Source organism: Malus domestica, chromosome 03 (assembly GCF_042453785.1).
Source record: "Malus domestica chromosome 03, GDT2T_hap1".
Classification (NCBI taxonomy): Eukaryota; Viridiplantae; Streptophyta; class Magnoliopsida; order Rosales; family Rosaceae; genus Malus; species Malus domestica.
Window position 1 is genome coordinate 23,371,346 of NC_091663.1, and position 20,239 is coordinate 23,391,584.

Consider the following 20,239-nt stretch of genomic DNA (forward strand, 5'->3'; position numbering starts at 1 on the left):
GAACTATCTTTCGACTCTTCCCAGCACTGACCTCAGTCTTTTATAAAATATTCTTTCCTATTTTTTGATAATATTATCCCACCAATGTTTCCAAAAATAAAAGTCAAAAGCATGATTATATAATAAACAAGTAGAGAGTAGAATCTAAAAGAAAAGTACAAAAAGCAGTAAAAGTACCAATCAGAAAGTTACGTAATATTTTCCTTTTTTCCAAAAAAAACAAAATGGGAGCGAAGAAAATTGCAGAAAATGAAGGAAAACGGCATGGTGCTTGTAAACCTTGTAAAACTATCTTTTTACTTTTTTATATATCTTTTCCTACAAGAATCCGAACACGGAACTTTCGATTCCTCCGTCCCTACTGTTTCATTTCATCTTCTTCTCCCCCGGTTCTCTCTCTGCCTCTATCTCTCACATACAAAGAAACTACAGAGATTGAAGTTTTTGGGTCCTCAGGAATTAAAGAAAGACAGAAAATAAAATTATGGGATCGTTGAAGAAGGAAGAGGTCCCCGATAAGTTACAAATATGTACATATACTTGAGTCAAAATAAACAAACAAGAGGGAGCCTTCACAAAGGTTGCTTAGGAGAAGTCTCAGCAGTCGGTAGAGCCCCAGAAAGAGAAGGCACCGGAGGGGGATCATTCGGAGCCTCAGTACTGGACAAAACCCTAGAAGGAGGAGGCATCAGAGATTGATCATTTGGAGCTCCATTACGCGGTACAGCCCCAGAAGACGAAGGCAATAAATGCCTTTGGAACAAACCCACAAATCTCTGATGATCAAGTAAAACCTGACCATCAGATTCCTTCATCTGGTCAAGCTTCCTCTTCATGTTTGTAGCATAGTCATGTGCGAGCCGGTGCAACTGTTTATTCTCATGCTTGAGCCCTCTAATCTCCTGTTTGAGACTCATCACTTCAGCCGCCAATGATTCAACTTGGCGGGTTCGAGCAAATAGGCGTTGGGCCATATTAGACACAGAACCTGCACACTGAACACTAAGAGCCAGAGAATCCTTAACAGACAACTCATCAGACCGTTTGGAAAGTAGTCTGTTATCTTTGGGAGTGAGAAGGTTCCTGGCCACTACCGCAGCGGTCATATCATTCTTCATCACGGAATCCCCAACGGTAAGAGGACCAGTATGGGAGACGAAGGATGGGCGCCATATGTTGTCTGGAGAAGGCGGGGCTGCCTCTTCAACAAGGTTCAAGTCAAAACGACGGTCGGAGGGGCCAGACATTTTCAAAGGTGTTGAAGAGAGAAGAGGTCGGACAAATCAAGATCTTAGAAGTGCAAGAATGGAGCTTCTACTGGTGGATATTCAAGTGTGCTTTGGAACTTAATGTCAGCCCCTATAAAAATCTGCACTCGACGAAGCTTCAGAAATCGAAGAGGCGCCTGCTCAGAAATCGAAGAGGCGTTTGCTTTCTCAAAAGCTGGGCTGCTCAGAGACCACGAGGGTCGATCTCAGAAATCGAAGAGGTGTTTGCTTTCTCAAAAGCTGGGCTGCTCAAAGACCACAAAGGCCGATCTCAGAAATCGAAGAGGCTTGCTTTCTCAAAAGCTGGGCTGATCAGAGACCACGAGGGCCGATTTCAGAAATCGAAGAGGCACCTACTTTTCCAGCCTTGTCAGCACCTGTCACACGCACACTCAGCTTTGCGGAAATTATGGGCATTCTGTCGAAGATTTCTGGCGAAGTAGAAAGCACATGAATCGTACTGTTCAATCACCCACTTCCCACACGCAACAGTAGCTCATGGGTACCACAGATAACTTTGCCAAAGTTCTCTGACAAAGTTGAGACACGTGAAGCTTGCAGCTCCCACTACATCGCTCTGACCAAGAAGGGTAAAAGAATTGCAAAGAAACAACACTAACAAAGTTTAGACACATAAATTTTGAAGGTCTAGCTACCATATTATTACCCACAAGGGTAAAGGAACAGTACCACTGCTGGATAATTGGAAAGTCCCGGTGTGTCAACCTCTGTGCTTCGTGGCAAGGTAGACTAGCAAACATGCCCAACCTTTACTCACATTCGAGAAAACACTCCTAACAAGATTGCTTGCTCCAAAATCGAAGAGGCACCGCCCTCCGAATCTCGAGAGCCAGACTCCCAACATGATTACTTTCTCAAAAATCGAAGAGAGGGTAAAGGAACAGTACCACTGCTGGATAATTGGAAAGTCCCGGTGTGTCAACCTTTGTGCTTCGTGGCAAGGTAGACTAGCAAACATGCCCAACCTTTACTCACATTCGAGAAAACACTCCCAACAAGATTGCTTCCTCCAAAATCGAAGAGGCACCGCCCTCCGAATCTCGAGAGCCAGACTCCCAACATGATTACTTTCTCAAAATCGAAGAGAGGGTAAAGGAACAGTACCACTGCTGGATAATTGGAAAGTCCCTGTGTGTCAACCTCTGTGCTTCGTGGCAAGGTAGACTAGCAAACATGCCCAACCTTTACTCACATTCGAGAAAACACTCCCAACAAGATTGCTTGCTCCAAAATCGAAGAGGCACGGCCCTCCGAATCTCGAGAGCCAGACTCCCAACATGATTACTTTCTCAAAAATCGAAGAGACACCGCTCTCCGAATCTCGAGAGCCAGACCCCCAGCAGGATTGCTTTCTTAAAATCGAAGAGGCATCGTTCTCCGAATCTCGAGAGCCAGACCCCCGACAGGTCTGTAATCTTCACACGCAACAGCAGCTTTCCAGATACCACAAACCACTTTTTCAAAGTGCTCTGACAGAGTTAAAACATGTGAAGCTGGGAGCTCCCACTACCGTGCTATAACCAAGCAGGGTAAAGGAATAGCATTATTACTTGATGTTAGGGAGACTCCTATATATGTCGACTTCCATCCCTAACAGACAGGCAGACCTGCAAAAATGCTCAACCCTTTCTCTTATCTGAGAGGGCACTCCCAACAAAGCCTTTCGAAATATTCAGCTTTCTTTCCCCCCGATAATACCTCTGTAAACAAGCTATACTAGAGCAAGAATATCTCATATCATCAGGGTTAAAAGCAAGAGTATCCCATATCATGCTTTTTCCCTGTCTTTTCCTTTGGCCTTGTTCATACCTGCAAGACAAGGAGAAATAGAGCAATCAGTCAGCACTTGGAATCAAGCTTCCAGCCAGGAACTGACTGCCTGGAACCCCTTACCTGATTACTTACCTGGCATTGCTCTCGAGTACTCATCTTCAACATCTTATGCTTCCAGGGAAGATACCGCATCTGCCTGAGGAACAGATAGGGCAAGTGAGAAGGATACAAGGAAGCATGTGGAGACAAGCGTAACAGCACACGTGCCGATACATCCACTACTCTATCAAAAGCAAAAGTATCCCATATCAGCAGGGTCGAACGTACTCTAGATTTGATGGACTTGTTTTGACCCTCAAATTCTTCAGTCGGCCTTATACTCTGGACGAAACCAGAAAACCTTCCAGCCCAGTTCAAGAATAAGCCTGTGGAAAGTTACTTCTTCAAAAGCAAAAGTATCCCATATCATCTCTCCTCATTTTTCTTCTCTTTATCCTTCATGCTGCCTGCAAGATAGGGAGAATGTGAACAATCAGCCGGAGCTCTGATTGCTTACCTTGTCTGTCACCTCTTTCAGCAGATCCCCCAGCTCGGCGACTTGGGGGACTCCTACTACATGGTTTGTATCTCGCTTGACCAAGCATGAAACTACAAGTAAGCTTCAAGTGAAATTGATACATTACCTTGTGCATCTCCACCAGTTACAGATACCACCCCTGGATGGAGGAAGAGTACTTCCAGAGAAGATGTCACATCTACCTATGAGACAGATAAAGGCAAGTCAAGACGATACCACACTCCGGTACTTAGAAGTTTCGTGGCTACGAGATCATTCTCCCACAATATTTCCTAATGTCATTTGTACTAAATCATTCACTTGTACTCACTAAAGGAGAGCTTGAATCTATGTACTTGTGTAAACCCTTCACAATTAATGAGAACTCCTCTATTCCGTGGACGTAGCCAATCTGGGTGAACCACGTATATCTTGTGTTTGCTTTCCTATCTATATCCATTTATATACTTATCCACACTAATGACCGGAGCAATCTAGCGAAGATCACAAAAAGTGACCGTTTTCGCTACCTAGGATCTATCTTGCAAGAGAACGGAGAATTAGATGGAGATCTCAACCATAGAATACAAGCTGGATGGATGAAGTGTAAGAGTGCATCCGGCGTGTTGTGTGACCGTCGTAGGCCACTAAAGCTCAAGGGAAAATTTTATAGGACGGCAATAAGGCCAGCGATGTTGTATGGCACAGAATGTTGGGCGGTGAAGCATCAACGTACACAAAATGGGTGTAGCGGAGATGAGGATGCTTCGTGGGATGTATGGGCACACGAGAAAGGATAAGATTGGGAATTAGGTTATCCGAGGTAAAGTAGGAGTAGCCAAAATTGAAGGAAATATGAGAGAAAATCGGTTCCGGTGGTTTGGACATGTGCAAAGAAGGCCTACTGACGCTCCGGTTCGAAAATGTGACTACGGGACAGAGGTTCGGGGCCGAAGAAGTAGAGGAAGACCTAGGAAAACTTTGGAAGAGATCCTAAGAAAAGACTTGAGTACTTGGATCTAACGGAGGACATGACACAAATGAGCGCAATGGCGTTCTAGGATTCATATAGCCGACCCCACTTAATGGGAAAAGGCTTTGTTGTTGTTGTTGTTGTTGTTGTTGTTGAAGAAGGAAGAGGAGGAGCTGGAACAATCGGGGGAGGAGTCAAAAGAGGCCATACTATATGTCAATGGAGTTCGTAGAGTTTTGCCTGATGGGTTGGCCCACTTGACCCTTCTCGAGTACCTCAGAGGTTTGATTTTTGATCATTTGTTTTTGTCATTTTAATTGTAATTGCAACTGGGTTTTCCTAGTTTTGTTTGTTTGGTTGCCAGGAAAAGTGGGAAGAGAAATTTTTTAGCTCAGATTAGTTCGGTCTTGTAATCTGTCAAGTTTGTTGTGGTTACAAGATGTCATAGTTCTTGTATTCCTTGTTTGTATTCATAGTTCAAATTACTCCAATCACTATGGAGTTGAGAGAATTCAATGATGGATGATCCCATGGATGGTACTAGTTCTTTTCTCTTTTTGCCCATTTCGGTGCAATTTGGAAGGTCAGAAGTACCACCTAAGATGCACATAGGGCCGTCTCAGACATTTTGAAGTCTTTTGCGAACTTAATAAAGAGGCCCTCCTTATTTATAAAAAATAAAAAATAAAAATAAAAAATAAAAAAAAAACGTTTTTGGACAATATATTCATCAGAATTCAACAATAAATACTTAAAATTAATTGAAATCAACTTCTCATTCTTACTAATTAAATAATCTCCAATTGTCATGAAATTATGATTTATGGTTCATCTATGAAAAAATGGAGCACGAATGAAATAGATACAGAAATACACTTGTATTTCTGGAATAAAGTAATACACAAGTTTGTTTTTTATTGCTTAAGAAAGTGAAAGAAGATAATACACAAGTTTTTTTTATTGCTAAAGAAATGTTTTAAGTATAAGCTTCATAATATAGCTAATATCAAATGATGATGATTTTTCTTTCTAATAAAAAAAAAAATTTATTATAAAATTTATACATTTGTGATATATACTAGGATCAAAATTTTGGGGTCCCTGAGAAATTCGGGGCCCTGTACCACTACACCTTTTGCACACTCCCAACACCCCCTCATGGTGCGGAAGAGGAAATCTTGTTGGTATTTTACTCCTCAATGGATGCTGAATGAAACATCATTTAATGTTTTGTTGGTCCCGTTGCGTTGTCTTTGTGGATGAGGCTGTTTAGGGAGTCGAGTTTGAGTTTGTGCAACCCCGGAATCTTGTAATGCATTATTTCGTTAGAAGCCTAAATTTTTTGGAGGCAGGAAAGGGGGAATGATGTTGAGAAGATGTACTGTCCTGAAGATATTTGGGTTGTTTGGATAAAGAGAGTAATAGGAAATTTTTAGGTGCATTCAGACCGTTGGAGATACATACCTTATTTCTGGACATTCTTATGGACTTCATTTTAATCATGTTTTAAGGTTCTGTATTAGTTTGTTCTTTTGTTTTGTTTTCATTGGTGTCTTAACTCAGGCGTGGTTTAGGGATTGCCTTGTCCCCTGTGTTGTAGTTTCATTGCACTTGAATGAGAATCTCGATTTCTTATATAAGAAAGAAGAGTATTATTGAGCTACGGAGCTGATTGTTGTGAATAAATGTCAGAATGGTTAATTATTTTTTGTGCTGCATATCATCTCTTATACATTCTTAACTGCTGTGTTCTTCCAGATTTTGTTGTCCATCTTCTTGTACAGTCGCTTTAATGTAAGTGATGCGCGCTTTGGGTTCATATGTTGTATTAAAATCTTAATTAGAATTTCTATTTCCTTTGTGGCAAAAAAGATTTAGGTTTGACAGGGACAAAGCTTGGATGTGGTGAAGGTGGTTGCGGTGCTTGCACTGTTATGGTTTCTCATTACAACAAAGAACTGAAGAAAAGTTTGTGAGTCTATCGTACTGTTGAATATAAATGCACACGCATAAATTTGTATCAAACTGAAATTATTTTGTTTTTCTATGTAAAATTTTATATGCAGCCACTATGCTGTCAATGCATGCTTGGCTCCTTTGTACTCTGTAGAAGGGATGCAGGTAATTACAGTGGAAGGACTAGGGAGCCACAAAAAGGGCATGCACCCAATTCAAGTAATATATGCTGCCTTTTTTTTCCCTTCCCTGTATCCGTCATTACTTAATATTACCACGGTAGCTGGTAGGATCTCTTGTTTAGGTAGAGAAAGGCTTTCTCTGTGTACCAATGATCTGCAACGTGAAATCAAGGGGCGCCTTGAGGAGCACCCAAGGTTTTCCTCTATTTAGTTAAATTGCGAAGAGGATTAAGCATCTAGGGCACCTGATTTGTTTCACCTAGGTCAACATTTAAGCTGGGGTTCCGATTTCAGTTCTTTATTATTTTTCTTGGGATTATTTCTTTAATCAACCATGAATTGGAAGGATTTTGATAGAGCATGAGAAGGAAATTGGAGGGAGAAAAAGGAAACTTCAGTTACATAATTTGTAATCCTGAATTAGCTGAGGGTTTTTGTCGGCTTACACCACTGTAGCATATCTGTAATCAGCAATTCAGTAGAGGTGTTTGTAGACTTAAAAATCACTTAGGTTGCACTCACGATTGTATGCAACTGTGTACAGAGTCAAAAGTTGTAAAGTTGGAGTCTCATACACTTAGGAAAATTTGATAGAACCGAAAAAAAAAAACCCCAGAAACCACCTCAACGTTAAAAGTATCAATACGTGCTTACCACTGCATCGACTGATGCAGGCGCGGTTTCTGTAAAGGTATTGAATAAAAGCAGAAAGTTAAAACCAATGCCAGACCCTATGGATAATTACGACTAATGCAACTCCAACTGAGCTCAATTAGTTGTTATGGAAGAACTGCGGCTCTACGGGAAAGCCTTCTCTATACTAGTTCTCGGAAGAGGTTTTAGGAAAGATAAGTTGATTGGCCATTTCATGCACCAGATTTTTTCTGATTTAATCACTCTTTCTTGGGTGAAAGAGAGGATATCACAATCGGAGAAATACCATATGTTTTATCGGACAACTTGTATTATACTGAATTGCTTTTTTGAGATTGGGGAGGGTCCTGAACGGGGGAGTCTGGAGTATGGAATCTCCGTTAACGGAATGTTTAGTCATATTACGTGCTTCTTAAGTTCGTAACCTGCCTTATTGAGATGCTAACCTATGCCTATTTTGTTTCATGTTAACTAGGAATCGTTGGCACGATCTCATGGTTCACAATGTGGATTTTGCACCCCCGGTTTTATTATGTCCATCTACGCCTTGTTAAGATCAAGTCAGAAACCCCCTAGTGAGGGGGAGATTGAAGAAAGTCTTGCAGGAAATTTGTGTAGATGCACAGGTTACAGACCAATTGTTGATGCTTTTCGTGTCTTTGCCAAAACGAATGATGCACCATACGTTAATACATCTCCACTAAGCTCTGAAGGAGGTGAGTTTGTGTGCCCTTCGACTGGAAAGCCCTGTTCATGTGGATTGAAAAGTGAAAGTTCATGCACCACTCATGATGAGAGGTATGCACCTGTCTCGTACAGTGAAATTGATGGAAGCACGTACACAGACAAGGAGTTTATTTTTCCTCCTGAGCTATTATTGAGAAAATGGACTTATTTAAGTTTGACTGGTTTTAGTGGATTAAAGTGGTTCCGACCCTTGAGGCTTAAACAAGTGCTAGAATTGAAGGAAAAATATCCAGATGCAAAATTATTGGTAGGCAATACTGAGGTGGGAATTGAAACGAGGTTGAAGAAACTTCAATATCAGGTTTTGATTTCCGTTACGCATGTACCTGAACTCAGTAAATTGACTGTGAAGGATGATGGCATAGAGATAGGTTCAGCAGTAAGACTTTCTGAACTACTTAAAGTTTTAAGAATGGTCATAAAAGAACGCGCAGCTCATGAAACTTCTGCTTGTAAGGCCTTAGTTGAACAATTAAAATGGTTTGCTGGGGTGCAAATAAGAAATGTTGCGTGTGTTGGTGGAAATATCTGTACAGCCAGTCCAATATCAGACTTAAACCCTCTTTGGATGGCCTCTAGAGCGAAATTTCAGATCATTGATTCCAAAGGGAATATTAGAACGATGCTGGCAGAAAACTTTTTCCTGGGTTACCGAAAGGTGGATCTGGCAAGTGGTGAAATTTTACTCTCTGTATTTTTACCTTGGACTAGATCTTTCGAGTATGTGAAAGAGTATAAGCAAGCTCACAGAAGGGATGATGATATTGCAATTGTGAATGCTGGGATTCGTGTTCATCTTGAGGACAGAGGTGGCTGGGTTGTGTCTGATGCATCCATTGTTTATGGTGGAGTTGCTCCAGTCTCTCTTGCTGCAACAAGAACGAAAGATTTTCTCATTGGAAAGAGATGGAACCAGGAGATGTTGCAGGGTGCCTTGAAAGTCCTGCAAAAAGATGTGTTGCTCAAGGATGACGCTCCTGGTGGGATGGTGGAGTTTCGTAAATCTTTGACTGTAAGCTTTTTCTTCAAATTTTTTCTTTGGGTTTCTCATCAAATGGAAGGGAAGCAATGCATTAAAGTGAGTGTACCGTTATCTCATCTTTCTGCTGTACAATCATTTCACCGGCCACCTGTTATAGGAGCTCAAGACTGCGAAGTTATAAAACGTGGGACAGCAGTTGGGTCTCCCGAAGTTCATTTATCAGCAAGACTTCAGGTATATTCATGGATATATTGGCAAACTGTTTTTTATGTTTTCTGATATACCAATTGTTCAAATTTGTAATGTTTGGAGCCTATTCTACCAAAATTTGTAGTTGGACGGCATAATTATTTAATGTATTGCTATTGTGATATTAAATGGCGTGAAGGTCCTTTTCTTTTGGAAATCGGTACAATTTTTTGTACAGTACATGAATTTTTGCTTGTAGAGAGTAGCAGTATGGTGTTTGTATTGATATGATAATTTCTACCAGGTTACAGGAGAGGCGGAATATGCCGATGACACACCACTGCCTCCTAATGGTTTACACGCTGCTTTAATACTCAGCAGAAAGCCTCATGCTCGTATACTTTCAATCGATGATTCTGGAGCCAAGTTATCATCTGGGTTTGCAGGCATATATTTAGCAAAGGACGTTCCAGCTGATAATAATGTTGGACCAATTATTGAAGACGAGGAACTATTTGCTTCGGAATTTGTCACTTGTGTAGGTCAGGTATGATGGTTAAAAGATTAATCTCTCTCTCTGCATGAATCGAAGGCTGTGTGGGATTTTTTTCTTGCGTGGTACATTTGGTGCTATGTTACCCTGTTATCCTCTTTTATGACTTGTCTATGGTGTTTTTCAACATTTTATGCAGGTTATAGGAGTGGTAGTTGCTGATACACATGAAAATGCAAAACTAGCAGCAAGGAAGGTTCATGTTGAGTATGAAGAGCTCCCAGCCATCGTATCAATACAGGATGCCATCGAAGCCAAAAGTTTCCATCCTGATACGAAGAGGTGTTTAAGGAAAGGGGATGTGGACCTCTGCTTTCAATCAAGTCAATGTGACAACGTCATAGAGGGGGAAGTTCGAGTAGGCGGACAGGAGCACTTCTATTTGGAGCCAAATAGCAGTGTGGTATGGACAATGGATGGTGGCAATGAAGTTCATATGGTCTCATCCACTCAGGTATGTTAGAAACCTTGAAAGAATTGCTTCTTCAACCAGTTCAGATATGGCAGGAGTGCCAGTCTTAAGTTGTACCGTTTTCCTTTTTTGATAACTTTTTGTTTCTTAAGAAAACTCTCCCGTTTTACTCAAGGGCGCTTAAAAAATCACTTGATCTTCATAGTTGCAAAGCATTGATTTATAATCCTCGTCTTCCATTGAATACTACAAAGCATCAAGTGAGTGGATCAATTGAGTCAGCTACATGCTGGACATCCTCTTCCCTTTGTGATAGCAACTGACCCGACCTATGTAATTTGCATAACCATGGGTTATCCCTCACCCTTATGAGTGTCCCATAACATGAAGCCCCGCCTGTAGGACTCTTCCTTCATTCTAATAAACTATGGTACCTCATGGGGCCTTGTTCAGAAGCCAGCCATTAAGAGGTACCACTTGGGGAAGTATTTTCTTTTAAGCAGCCTATGTAGTGGGAGTATGGGTTTTTTGTGATGCTCCGTCCAGGCTGGGCAATTAATACAGAATTAAAGCAGGATAGCTCCCTGAAACCCAGCTCCCTATCTGCTGTCACCTCACCCTCGCGTCTCTAGTTGGCCCATGCTACTTTTTCTTGGTAAACTTGAACCCCCACCAATATGGAGCCATCACCTTGCCTATATCTTCACCCAGCCCAATCTTGAAACTCTACGATATTCACCCTAGCATTGATGGAGTCATCTGAAAAAAGACATACAATACGGTTCATCCACTTCTAGACATTTAAGAACCCTTCCTCCCTTTCATCACATGTAGAAGCTCATGGACTATCGTCAAATCATCTGCTATTTTCCAAACTGGCACGCATGTGCATTGAGGTTAACCTACAACCAATACCCCTTTCAACCTATTGGTCAATACCTTGAAGATGACTTGATTTGTCACATTGCAGAGACTATTGCTGAAATTGCTTCATGTTCATCGGGGCTAAGACTGATGCTAGTGTGATTCAGCTTTTAGTTGCCTACCCTGGTGGAAGAACCTTGCACTTAGCCACCTTAACCACCTCCCCACTCTTGAAAGATTTACTTAACATTTCTTTTGGCCACTTGCTTTGGTAGGGTTTGAACAGCACCATACTTGGCTTTCCAATCGCTTCACGCATAACGTCTCTCTCCCTCTTCCTCTCCCCTCCCCTCTGTCTTCATGTTACTATTGTGCATAAGTACCAGTTGTATGCATTGCAAGTATTTATGTAATAATTGGAAACAAGGATTCAAGAACCAGTGTCAATCAAATGTCTATGTTCTTTATTATTGTACTTAGTTTTCAAATGCAATGTAACAATAATTGGAAACAAAGATTCAAGAACCAGTGTCAATCAAATGTCTATGATCTTTATTATTGTACTTGGTTTTCAAATGCAATGTAACATGAAATTATCAAAGTGCAGGCCCCTCAGAAGCACCAGAAATACGTTGCTCATGTTCTTGGTCTTCCAATGTCGAAAGTTGTTTGTAAAACTAAGCGCATTGGCGGGGGTTTTGGCGGCAAGGAGACTAGGTCAGCTGTCGTTGCTGCTGCAGCCGCTGTTCCATCATATCTGTTAAATCGTCCAGTTAAAATTACACTAGACCGTGATACAGACATGATGATAACTGGCCAACGCCATAGCTTTCTTGGAAAGTACAAGGTTTACTTCTGTTACTATAATTGTATGACCAAATTTATGTCCTGCTCATAGGTTCTACAATCTGATGTTAGCAACACCTCTTTTTGTTTTTACACATTGTGCTATTGTCGTTTAGTTAGATTTCGGTTTTTTCTTTGTTAAGTTACATCCCATGTAGTAGAAATAAAAACTATTGATGTCATATATACTTTTGCACAGGTTGGATTTACAAATGAGGGTAAGGTGTTGGCACTGGATCTTGAAATCTACAATAATGCTGGAAATTCACAAGATTTGTCTCTTCCCATACTTGAACGTGCTATGTTTCAGTCAGATAACGTCTATGAGATTCCAAATGTGAGGATTGTGGGAAGGGTTTGCTTCACTAACATTACAAGTAACACTGCTTTTCGAGGATTTGGTGGTCCTCAAGGTATGATTATTGTGGAAAATTGGATTCAGAGGATTGCTGCAGAACTCAAAAAAAGCCCAGAGGAGATAAAAGTATGTAAAGAAATTTTATTATGTTGTAGTCCTTATGTTGCACTTGCACCTTCAGTTCATAAGCGCCTCGTTCCTTTTAGTTTGAGCTTGTTATATACATTTGTTTCAGGAAATTAATTTTCAAGGTGAAGGATCAATATTGCATTATGGTCAACAACTTAAACACTGCACATTGGGTCCTGTGTGGAATCAACTGAAGTTATCTTGCGACTTTTCAAAGGCTCGCTACGAAGTTGACCAATTTAATATTCAAAATCGGTGGCGGAAGCGTGGTATTGCCATGGTTCCAACAAAATTTGGCATAGCCTTTACGTTAAAGCTTATGAACCAGGTAATTTTTCATAAAACGTGATTTGGTTCCAGATTTAAGTGATTTTTCTTGCTATAAACTTGTTAGAAAAATAGAGGTTTGACAAAAGGATTTTTTACCATCTTTTGTCTATAATTGATTTTCATTTTTATAATGCTATGCAATCATGCTATTGGATTCCTGATTAGGTATTGTTAAATGACTCTTAGGCAGGTGCTCTCGTTCATGTCTACACAGATGGAACTGTTTTAGTCACACATGGAGGTGTTGAGATGGGGCAAGGTTTACACACTAAAGTTGCTCAGGTCGCTGCTTCCGCCTTCAGTATCCCTCTCAGTTCTGTCTTTATTTCAGAGACAAGCACCGACAAGGTAATTGACCGTGTTTTAATTCCTTACGGGGAAACTTTGGTTCGGTGGTTAGATTTTGCACCTTGTTTATTTATCCAAGCTAAAGATAATGTAATAGATGTATCAATGTATCAGTTTTTTATATGTATCATATGGGATAGAAACCTTGTGCACACTTTAAATCTCTTATTGTCGCATAAAGGGCAAGGGGTTGTTCCTATTTCTGCTGTTTTAAGGTTCTTTAGGAAACCTGTTATTGTCCTTCTTAAGGGATTCTCAAGCTATGTTAGAATTAGACCATTCAATTCAAAACCAATTGCAACGGACGGAGAGGCCCAGGACCAATAGATTAATATGTAGTAAGGCTCAGAACTCCGTATGTAGGATTCTACATTCTCCACAAGTTTATTGCATTGTTATATTAGGGAAGTTGCTGGAGTGTTATTTCTGCAGTTACTGGTGCAATGCGTTTGATAATAGCAAATTTTACGAGAATGTGTCTACGAATTAGAGCCTGTAATTCTCTGTAGCACTTATGATAGGATAGCTTTTGAAATAAATATTTTAACAAATTATCAGGTGTGATTAACTGATTTAGACTCCCATTCTTTATCTGTTGTTTTATTATTTCTAGATGCCTACAAAGCTGATGATTCCATGCTCGTATTTTGTTGGATTAATAAACTAGGTTCCTAATGCATCGGCAACAGCAGCTTCTGCGAGTTCTGACATGTATGGAGCTGCAGTTCTGGATGCATGTGAGAAAATTAAGGCACGTATGAAGCCTATTGCTTCACAGCAAAATTTCAGTTCTTTTGCCGAGGTACTCTTCCTGTCATAGTTTCTAATTACTGTGCTATAATTTGGTTATCGTGTCTTTCATAGAAGTTCATTGCCTTCTTTCTCTCAAGGAGTAAATGACTAGCATCTAGGATGCTTTGGCAGTTACTCACCAGGAGCGTTCCAAAACAAAGAAGTTAATCATAATTCCAACGGAAACAAGAGGAGAAAAACATTGTGTATGGTTTTGAAGTAAATCGATAAAACTGATAGGCCATTAATTGTATACTCCAAAATAAACTGAGTCAGAAAGATTTAAATGTTCCAAGATAAAGTTTCTGTTGCATGGGCGTATTAATTGCTAATACCTTAGGATGATCTATAGTATTTAATCAGTCACAAACTTCTTGGAACATATAACTCCCCTGAACCCTAAACCCTAAACCATATGTGGACCCTTTTGTGCTAGCATTTTGCACTGAGAATTTCTAATGGTATGAAACTTATGTTAGCTTCATGTTTCATATTTATTGTCAGCTGGCAAGTGCATGCTATGTTGAACGGATAGATCTTTCTGCTCACGGGTTTTACATTACACCGGACATTGACTTTGATTGGACAACTGGTAAAGGGAACCCATTCAGCTACTTCACCTATGGGGCTGCTTTTGCTGAGGTTGAAATTGATACATTGACTGGAGATTTTCACACTAGGGCGGCTAACATATTCTTGGATCTTGGTTACTCTCTCAACCCCGCAATTGATGTCGGGCAGGTGTTTATCGTTCCTCCATTTTTCTTATTAGTATCGTTAAATTGTCAAGTTATTTAATTTAGGAAAAATTAGTATCCGGTCCTTAGTTTTTACTGTTCATTGACTAAGACCTTATTAGTTCTCAAATTTTGATTCAAGTCCCTAGCATTAATGTGATAATGAATTCACATGTTTATTATATAATTTTTTAATATAAAAATTAGTAATTAATTTAGGGTTTAATACTCACACCTCTATTAAACTTCTAATTAATTTTCAATTCAAACATTTCCAAAATAATAAAAAATTAAATTAAATTAAGTTTGTACCTATTAGTTTTTTTTTTATATATATAAAAAGATTCTCAATTTTTTAATCTTAAATGTACCCATTCATATAATATTTCAATTTTTTAAATCTTAAATGTACCCATTCTCAAATATATCAATTTGTTATATGTAAAATGTACCCTTTTTTAATATAAAATCCATTCAAATTTTTTAATCCATGTTTAAACTTATATGGGTACATTCTTTTTCGTTGATTTGAGAATGTATCCATGTTTTGGTACAATAACTTTTTTTGTTAATTTTGGTTAATGTACCCATACATATATGTATACACACACACAATATAATAGAGAGTATAATTTATATTTTATTATTTTTAATCCCATAAATTATGGGTTTTATTTAAAATCTCATTAATATAAACAATTACAGATTTCAATTTTTAATTTTTAATTTAAAAAATATAGTAACTTACATTATTACATTAATGTCAAGGACCTCAATCAAAAATTAAAAACTAACAAGGCTTCAATCAAAGAATATTGATAGCTAGGGACCACATCCAAAGTGTCCCTTTAATTTATCACTAAACAACGTTTGAAGCCCATTTTTGAGGATCTTATGTTGAAACTTGCAACGGGCTTTACGTTAACAGAGCTGCATTTGGCATTCTGAAATTACATCTGGTAATCCCATGTTGGGGTATGTTTGTTTGTTTTTTTATATTTTTTTTTGTCAATAGGAATAAATATTTTTAGAAAGAAACATTATACTACAGAAATGGCCTCAAGAATTGATGTAAATAGGGCTAGAACGGGTGCTAATTGTTGCAAAAATATAGATATACATAGATACATACCATCATGCATATATACGAATATGTTACACTGAAAGAGAGATTGTTTCTTGTCAGACTGTGTCCAGATTCACAGTATGGCAGCATAACCATATATCTGGCAACGTAAGTCTGGCAAGAGATGCTAAGTTACTAAACTAGGAACGGAGACAAGTTGAGGAAACAATCAGTCTGATATCTGGCCTACGTTTCATACAGTATAAGCACTTGCCTAGAAAGAGAACATTTCCATATTATGTGGTAAACTATTCATTATATTCGTGATCTCCTGTTACTTTAATCATGTAAATTAATGCAGATGCTAACAAACTCCTGGATCCTGATCTAGTTTCAGACTGTCAAACTTGCTGTTTCTTTAGTCTCGTTTACGAAATAGGGGATGGGGTGGTTGAAATTGGAGATTTATTTAAATTAAACTGCAATAGATATTATATTTCTTATGCAGATTGAAGGAGCATTTGTACAAGGTTTGGGATGGGTAGCTCTAGAAGAACTAAAGCGGGGCGATCCTGCTCATAAATGGATCTCGCCTGGTTGCCTCTACACATCTGGGCCTGGAAGTTACAAGATTCCTTCCATAAATGATGTCCCCTTCAAATTCAGCGTTTCACTTCTGAAGGTATGCTGATTACTTTAGAAAAGCATGTTATCCAATTAAAGGTTACTTTGAAAGGTAATTTGTCTACAAGTGTTATGGGTGGGGATTAAGATGTCGATGAATGCCCTTGGGTTAATTTGTCTATCATTAGCAAGTAGCTTTGGTTTTGTAGTAGGTGAATGTCCTTTGAACTACTTGAGGCTTCAATTGTATTTATGGAGATCGAATTTACTTGGCCGCCCAGCGTAAGTTAAGATTCATTCTGTTGACCATTTTGTTGTTTCCTTTACTAATTGATAGGGCCATCCAAATGTGAAGGCCATCCACTCATCTAAAGCTGTTGGTGAGCCACCATTTTTCTTGGCATCAGCCGTCTTTTTCGCCATAAAGGACGCCATTATAGCTGCAAGAGCAGAAGTAGGGTCTAATGACTGGTTTCCACTTGATAATCCCGCGACACCTGAACGGATACGTATGGCTTGCTTAGACGAAATTATAGGACCATTTGTAAGCACAGATTTCCGCGCCAAGCTTAGCGTTTGATTGCTAACTTCTGGTTTCTTCCTGTATTTCGTCTATACCACTATGCCAGACTTGTACAGTCTCTATCCTACTTCCAACCAAGTGCAAGAGATGCATGTACTTGTTTTTGGTTTACATGAGATAGATTACATTACAGAAATGCCATACATGACGATAATAATCATTAGATACATTGTTATTGTGATTACCATCTCTTTAATACACACTTGGTCAATTTCATTGTCTTTAATTTCTAAGGGGACGGTATTCAAACGGGTAATGATTTCCACTTCTCTCATCTTATTGTTTATGCCCATTGATTCTCCTTTGATTGGTTTACCCCGATGGTTATAACAAAAGGAGGGAGTGCGGAAATTCACTCCCTGGTTCAAATATCTGTTGAGCGTTTTGTTGGGCTAACTTCAATGAGACTGCATGTAAGGAAATGTCTTTTAAATCTGCGTTTCTTGTAGTTAAATGCAAAAAGAGTTGTTTTTATCATGCAAATCCAAGTAAAAATATAAAGGAGAAATAGCACTTCGGCTCTGGTGCAATGACTTCTTTGCAATAGTAATTTTCGTGCAAAAAAACTTTGACTTGTTTCTCTGTGGACAACTATATGTTATAATTGTAAGTTAGAGGAATTCGAATTTGGGTGCAAGATGGGGCACATTCCTACGTATGCGGTACACTTATGATTTAGAAGGCCGAGAAGTAGCGCAGGTAGCAGCTGGGAGATCAATAGAAGTAACAACCATAAACGAGTGATCAACTCTCACGTCATATCATGCATGAAATTTTTTAAAGAACGTGTAGGCATTGAACTTAATTGCTTTGTTTCTTTAATATATAAACAAACAATATGATATTATACCTACCTTATCTTCTTCACCAACAAATACAAAACTAGCTTATCTTGGTACGTTACTAATTTAGTTTAGAAGACCCGTTCATCTAGAGTCCATAATTCAAGAAAATTATGATCACCCAAGTTCAATCTGAACCTAATGGTAGATGGTTGTTTAATTTTTGTTATTGTACTTTCCTTTCCACCGTTGTATTAAGATCTAACAATGAGTGGCGTCATTTTCTTGAACCAAAACGGGAATCTTTATTTTAAGGGTCCCTTTGAATTTGGTAGCTGGGATGCAATTTTGGTAGAATATTGTTACAGGAAAATTAGTTATTCCGCTTAACTTCTCAGAATTAGGGTTCAAATGAATATTCGAAAACCCTTGAGACGGTACGTGGCATTGCAGTTAGAAGGTTGAACGTTGAATGTTGACATTCGATATGAAAAATTGCCACTTACTTGTTTCTTGTGTGGCATGATGGATCATGTGGAGGATCAGTGTGAAAAATATCATGGAAGGCAGAATGATGACTATGTTAAGCCATATGGGAGGTGGTTTCAAGATGATGTCTTAGGAAAAGATTATAGGAAGCCTGTGGGTAAACGATTTGGTTTAGGCCCCGAGGGAGGTTGGTCGATGTCTGTACCAGTTGTGCAGGATATGGATGAGAGTATGCAGGAAGGTGAGGGACCTGAAGAGGCGTTGGGTGGATAAAAACAGATTGGTGCAGGCTCTGAAATACAGGATCCAAGGCAGGGACTTACGGAGGAGGGTGGTCTAGAATTATGTTTGCAACCTATGGTCGAGGGGAGGCAGTTACGTCAGGATATTCCTGATCTGAATGCCAATCTTATGGAAGAGATGGATGGTATGGCAATATTGCCATACATGGCACCAGTTAGTGAGAATGTGTTGAGCCCAAGTCAACCTTTGATGTTGTTTGGTACTGAGATAATGGCGTCGAGTTCTGGGCCACGGAATGAGGAGGGTAAGGTTATTGAACAAACAAGTTATGAGAACCTGAGTGAAACTACACTTTCGTTGGGTTCTGATCCTTTCAACCTGGACGCATTCATCTTTGGAACTGGGAGTAGTGATGGGAGAAAGATATATAAGAGATTGGGCCGTATTAAAGGAAAAATGAGGATGCAGTGTGGTAGGCTGGTTTTTCCCGAGCTGGGGAAACAGGTGCATCGAGATAAGGATGATGGTGTACGATCCAATGTTATAAAGAAACGTGCTTATTCGAACTCAATGATTGATGCAGCGATGGAGGTTGACGAGGTTCTGCCCCGCCGAGTGTAATAAGTTGCATCAGTTTGAATTGCCAGGGGCTTGGGAACCTGTGCAATTCAAGCACTTAAGAGACTAGTTCTCTTTAAAGATCCCGATGTGGATTTTCCAAGGTATTAAATATCGATAATATCGGTGAAATATCGCCGATATTATCGTTTTTCAGAGAAACCGATATTTTCACACGTATCCTCTAATTATCGTCAAAATATCACGATATTATCGATAATATCGCGATATATTCGATATTATCGAAACAATCGTCGTGGCTGCGTCGTCGGAAAGGCAGCCGAGGCTGCGTCGTCGCAGCTGCCCAGATCTCTCTCTGCAATCCAGGCTCAGACCCAAGATCTGCGCCTCCGTCGTCGGAAATGAAAAGTCCAGTGTTCTAAAACTTGCTGCAAATCCCAAACTTGCTGCAATTTTCGCAATGGGCTGCAGAAATTCGCAGAGACGAGCTGCAGAAATTCGTACGAGATCGGAAGTTGTAGATCTGTGAAGATGAGGGAATTTTTGCAGAGACAATCTGCAGCTCGTCTGTGAAGATCTGTGAAGTTGTAGAAATTCGTAGAGACGATCTGTGAAGATGAGGGAATTTTTGCAGCTCGTCTATGAACTGTGAAGATGAGGGAAGAGAGTCTGAGAGAGTGCGAAGAGAACCATGGGATGTGATTAAAACGGGTGATGTGATGAAAACCACCTAAGGTGGTTTTAATTATGAAATTGAAAACCATGGGATGGTTTTAGTGAGGTAACCCAAGGTGGTTTTGATTATAAAATTGAAAACCATGAGATGGTTTTAAAAGTGGACGGGTGATGTTAAAGAGGTGAGGGGATGGTTGATGGTTTTAACTTTTTAATAATGAAAACCACCCACTATGTGGGTTTTTTATATTTTTAAAAGTTTGGTATATATTATATATATATATATATGTTATATAAATTATAAATTATTTAGATAATATTAGGTTTTTTTTCATAGGCAAGCATATTATATATATACATAAAACATTCACATATGTATATTCTTCTATAAGAAATAACATATTAGTCAAGAATTATTTACATTTGATATAGTAAATTTAATTAATTCATAAAATATATAAGAAATTTCTTATATCCAACCCATGTGTGTGTTATCCGAGAGAAGAAAAAAAAAATCCAAACCTACTT

The 20,239-nt window shown here is 39.2% G+C and overlaps 1 protein-coding gene across 2 annotated transcripts; it reads left to right on the forward strand.

Moving 5' to 3' along the window:
- The first annotated feature begins 336 nt into the window (after positions 1-336).
- On the forward strand, positions 337-17,154 carry LOC103434098 (xanthine dehydrogenase 1-like). Of its 2 annotated transcripts, none has more exons than XM_070819177.1 (15): positions 337-508; positions 4,759-4,873; positions 6,464-6,563; positions 6,658-6,712; positions 7,859-9,346; positions 9,606-9,848; positions 9,994-10,308; positions 11,738-11,977; positions 12,176-12,460; positions 12,570-12,791; positions 12,980-13,141; positions 13,809-13,943; positions 14,438-14,674; positions 16,245-16,418; positions 16,698-17,154. In XM_070819177.1, exons 1-15 carry the CDS (start codon positions 485-487, stop codon positions 16,938-16,940), a joined length of 4,038 nt encoding a protein of 1,345 aa, XP_070675278.1. In that variant the 5' UTR covers positions 337-484; the 3' UTR covers positions 16,941-17,154. The 2 variants fall into 2 exon arrangements, with proteins under 2 accessions (XP_070675278.1, XP_070675277.1); XM_070819176.1 differs by having other exon boundaries at positions 348-508; positions 6,658-6,766.
- The last annotated feature ends 3,085 nt before the right edge of the window (positions 17,155-20,239 follow it).

Bases quoted from the DNA above. Each gene is read 5' to 3' on its own strand.
- LOC103434098 (XM_070819176.1), top strand. From the start codon at position 485: ATGGGATCGTTGAAGAAGGAAGAG. The intron at 9,849-9,993 runs GTATGATGGTTA...CATTTTATGCAG, and splicing joins TTGTCACTTGTGTAGGTCAG to GTTATAGGAGTGGTAGTTGC. The intron at 13,142-13,808 runs GTAATTGACCGT...TTAATAAACTAG, and splicing joins CAGAGACAAGCACCGACAAG to GTTCCTAATGCATCGGCAAC.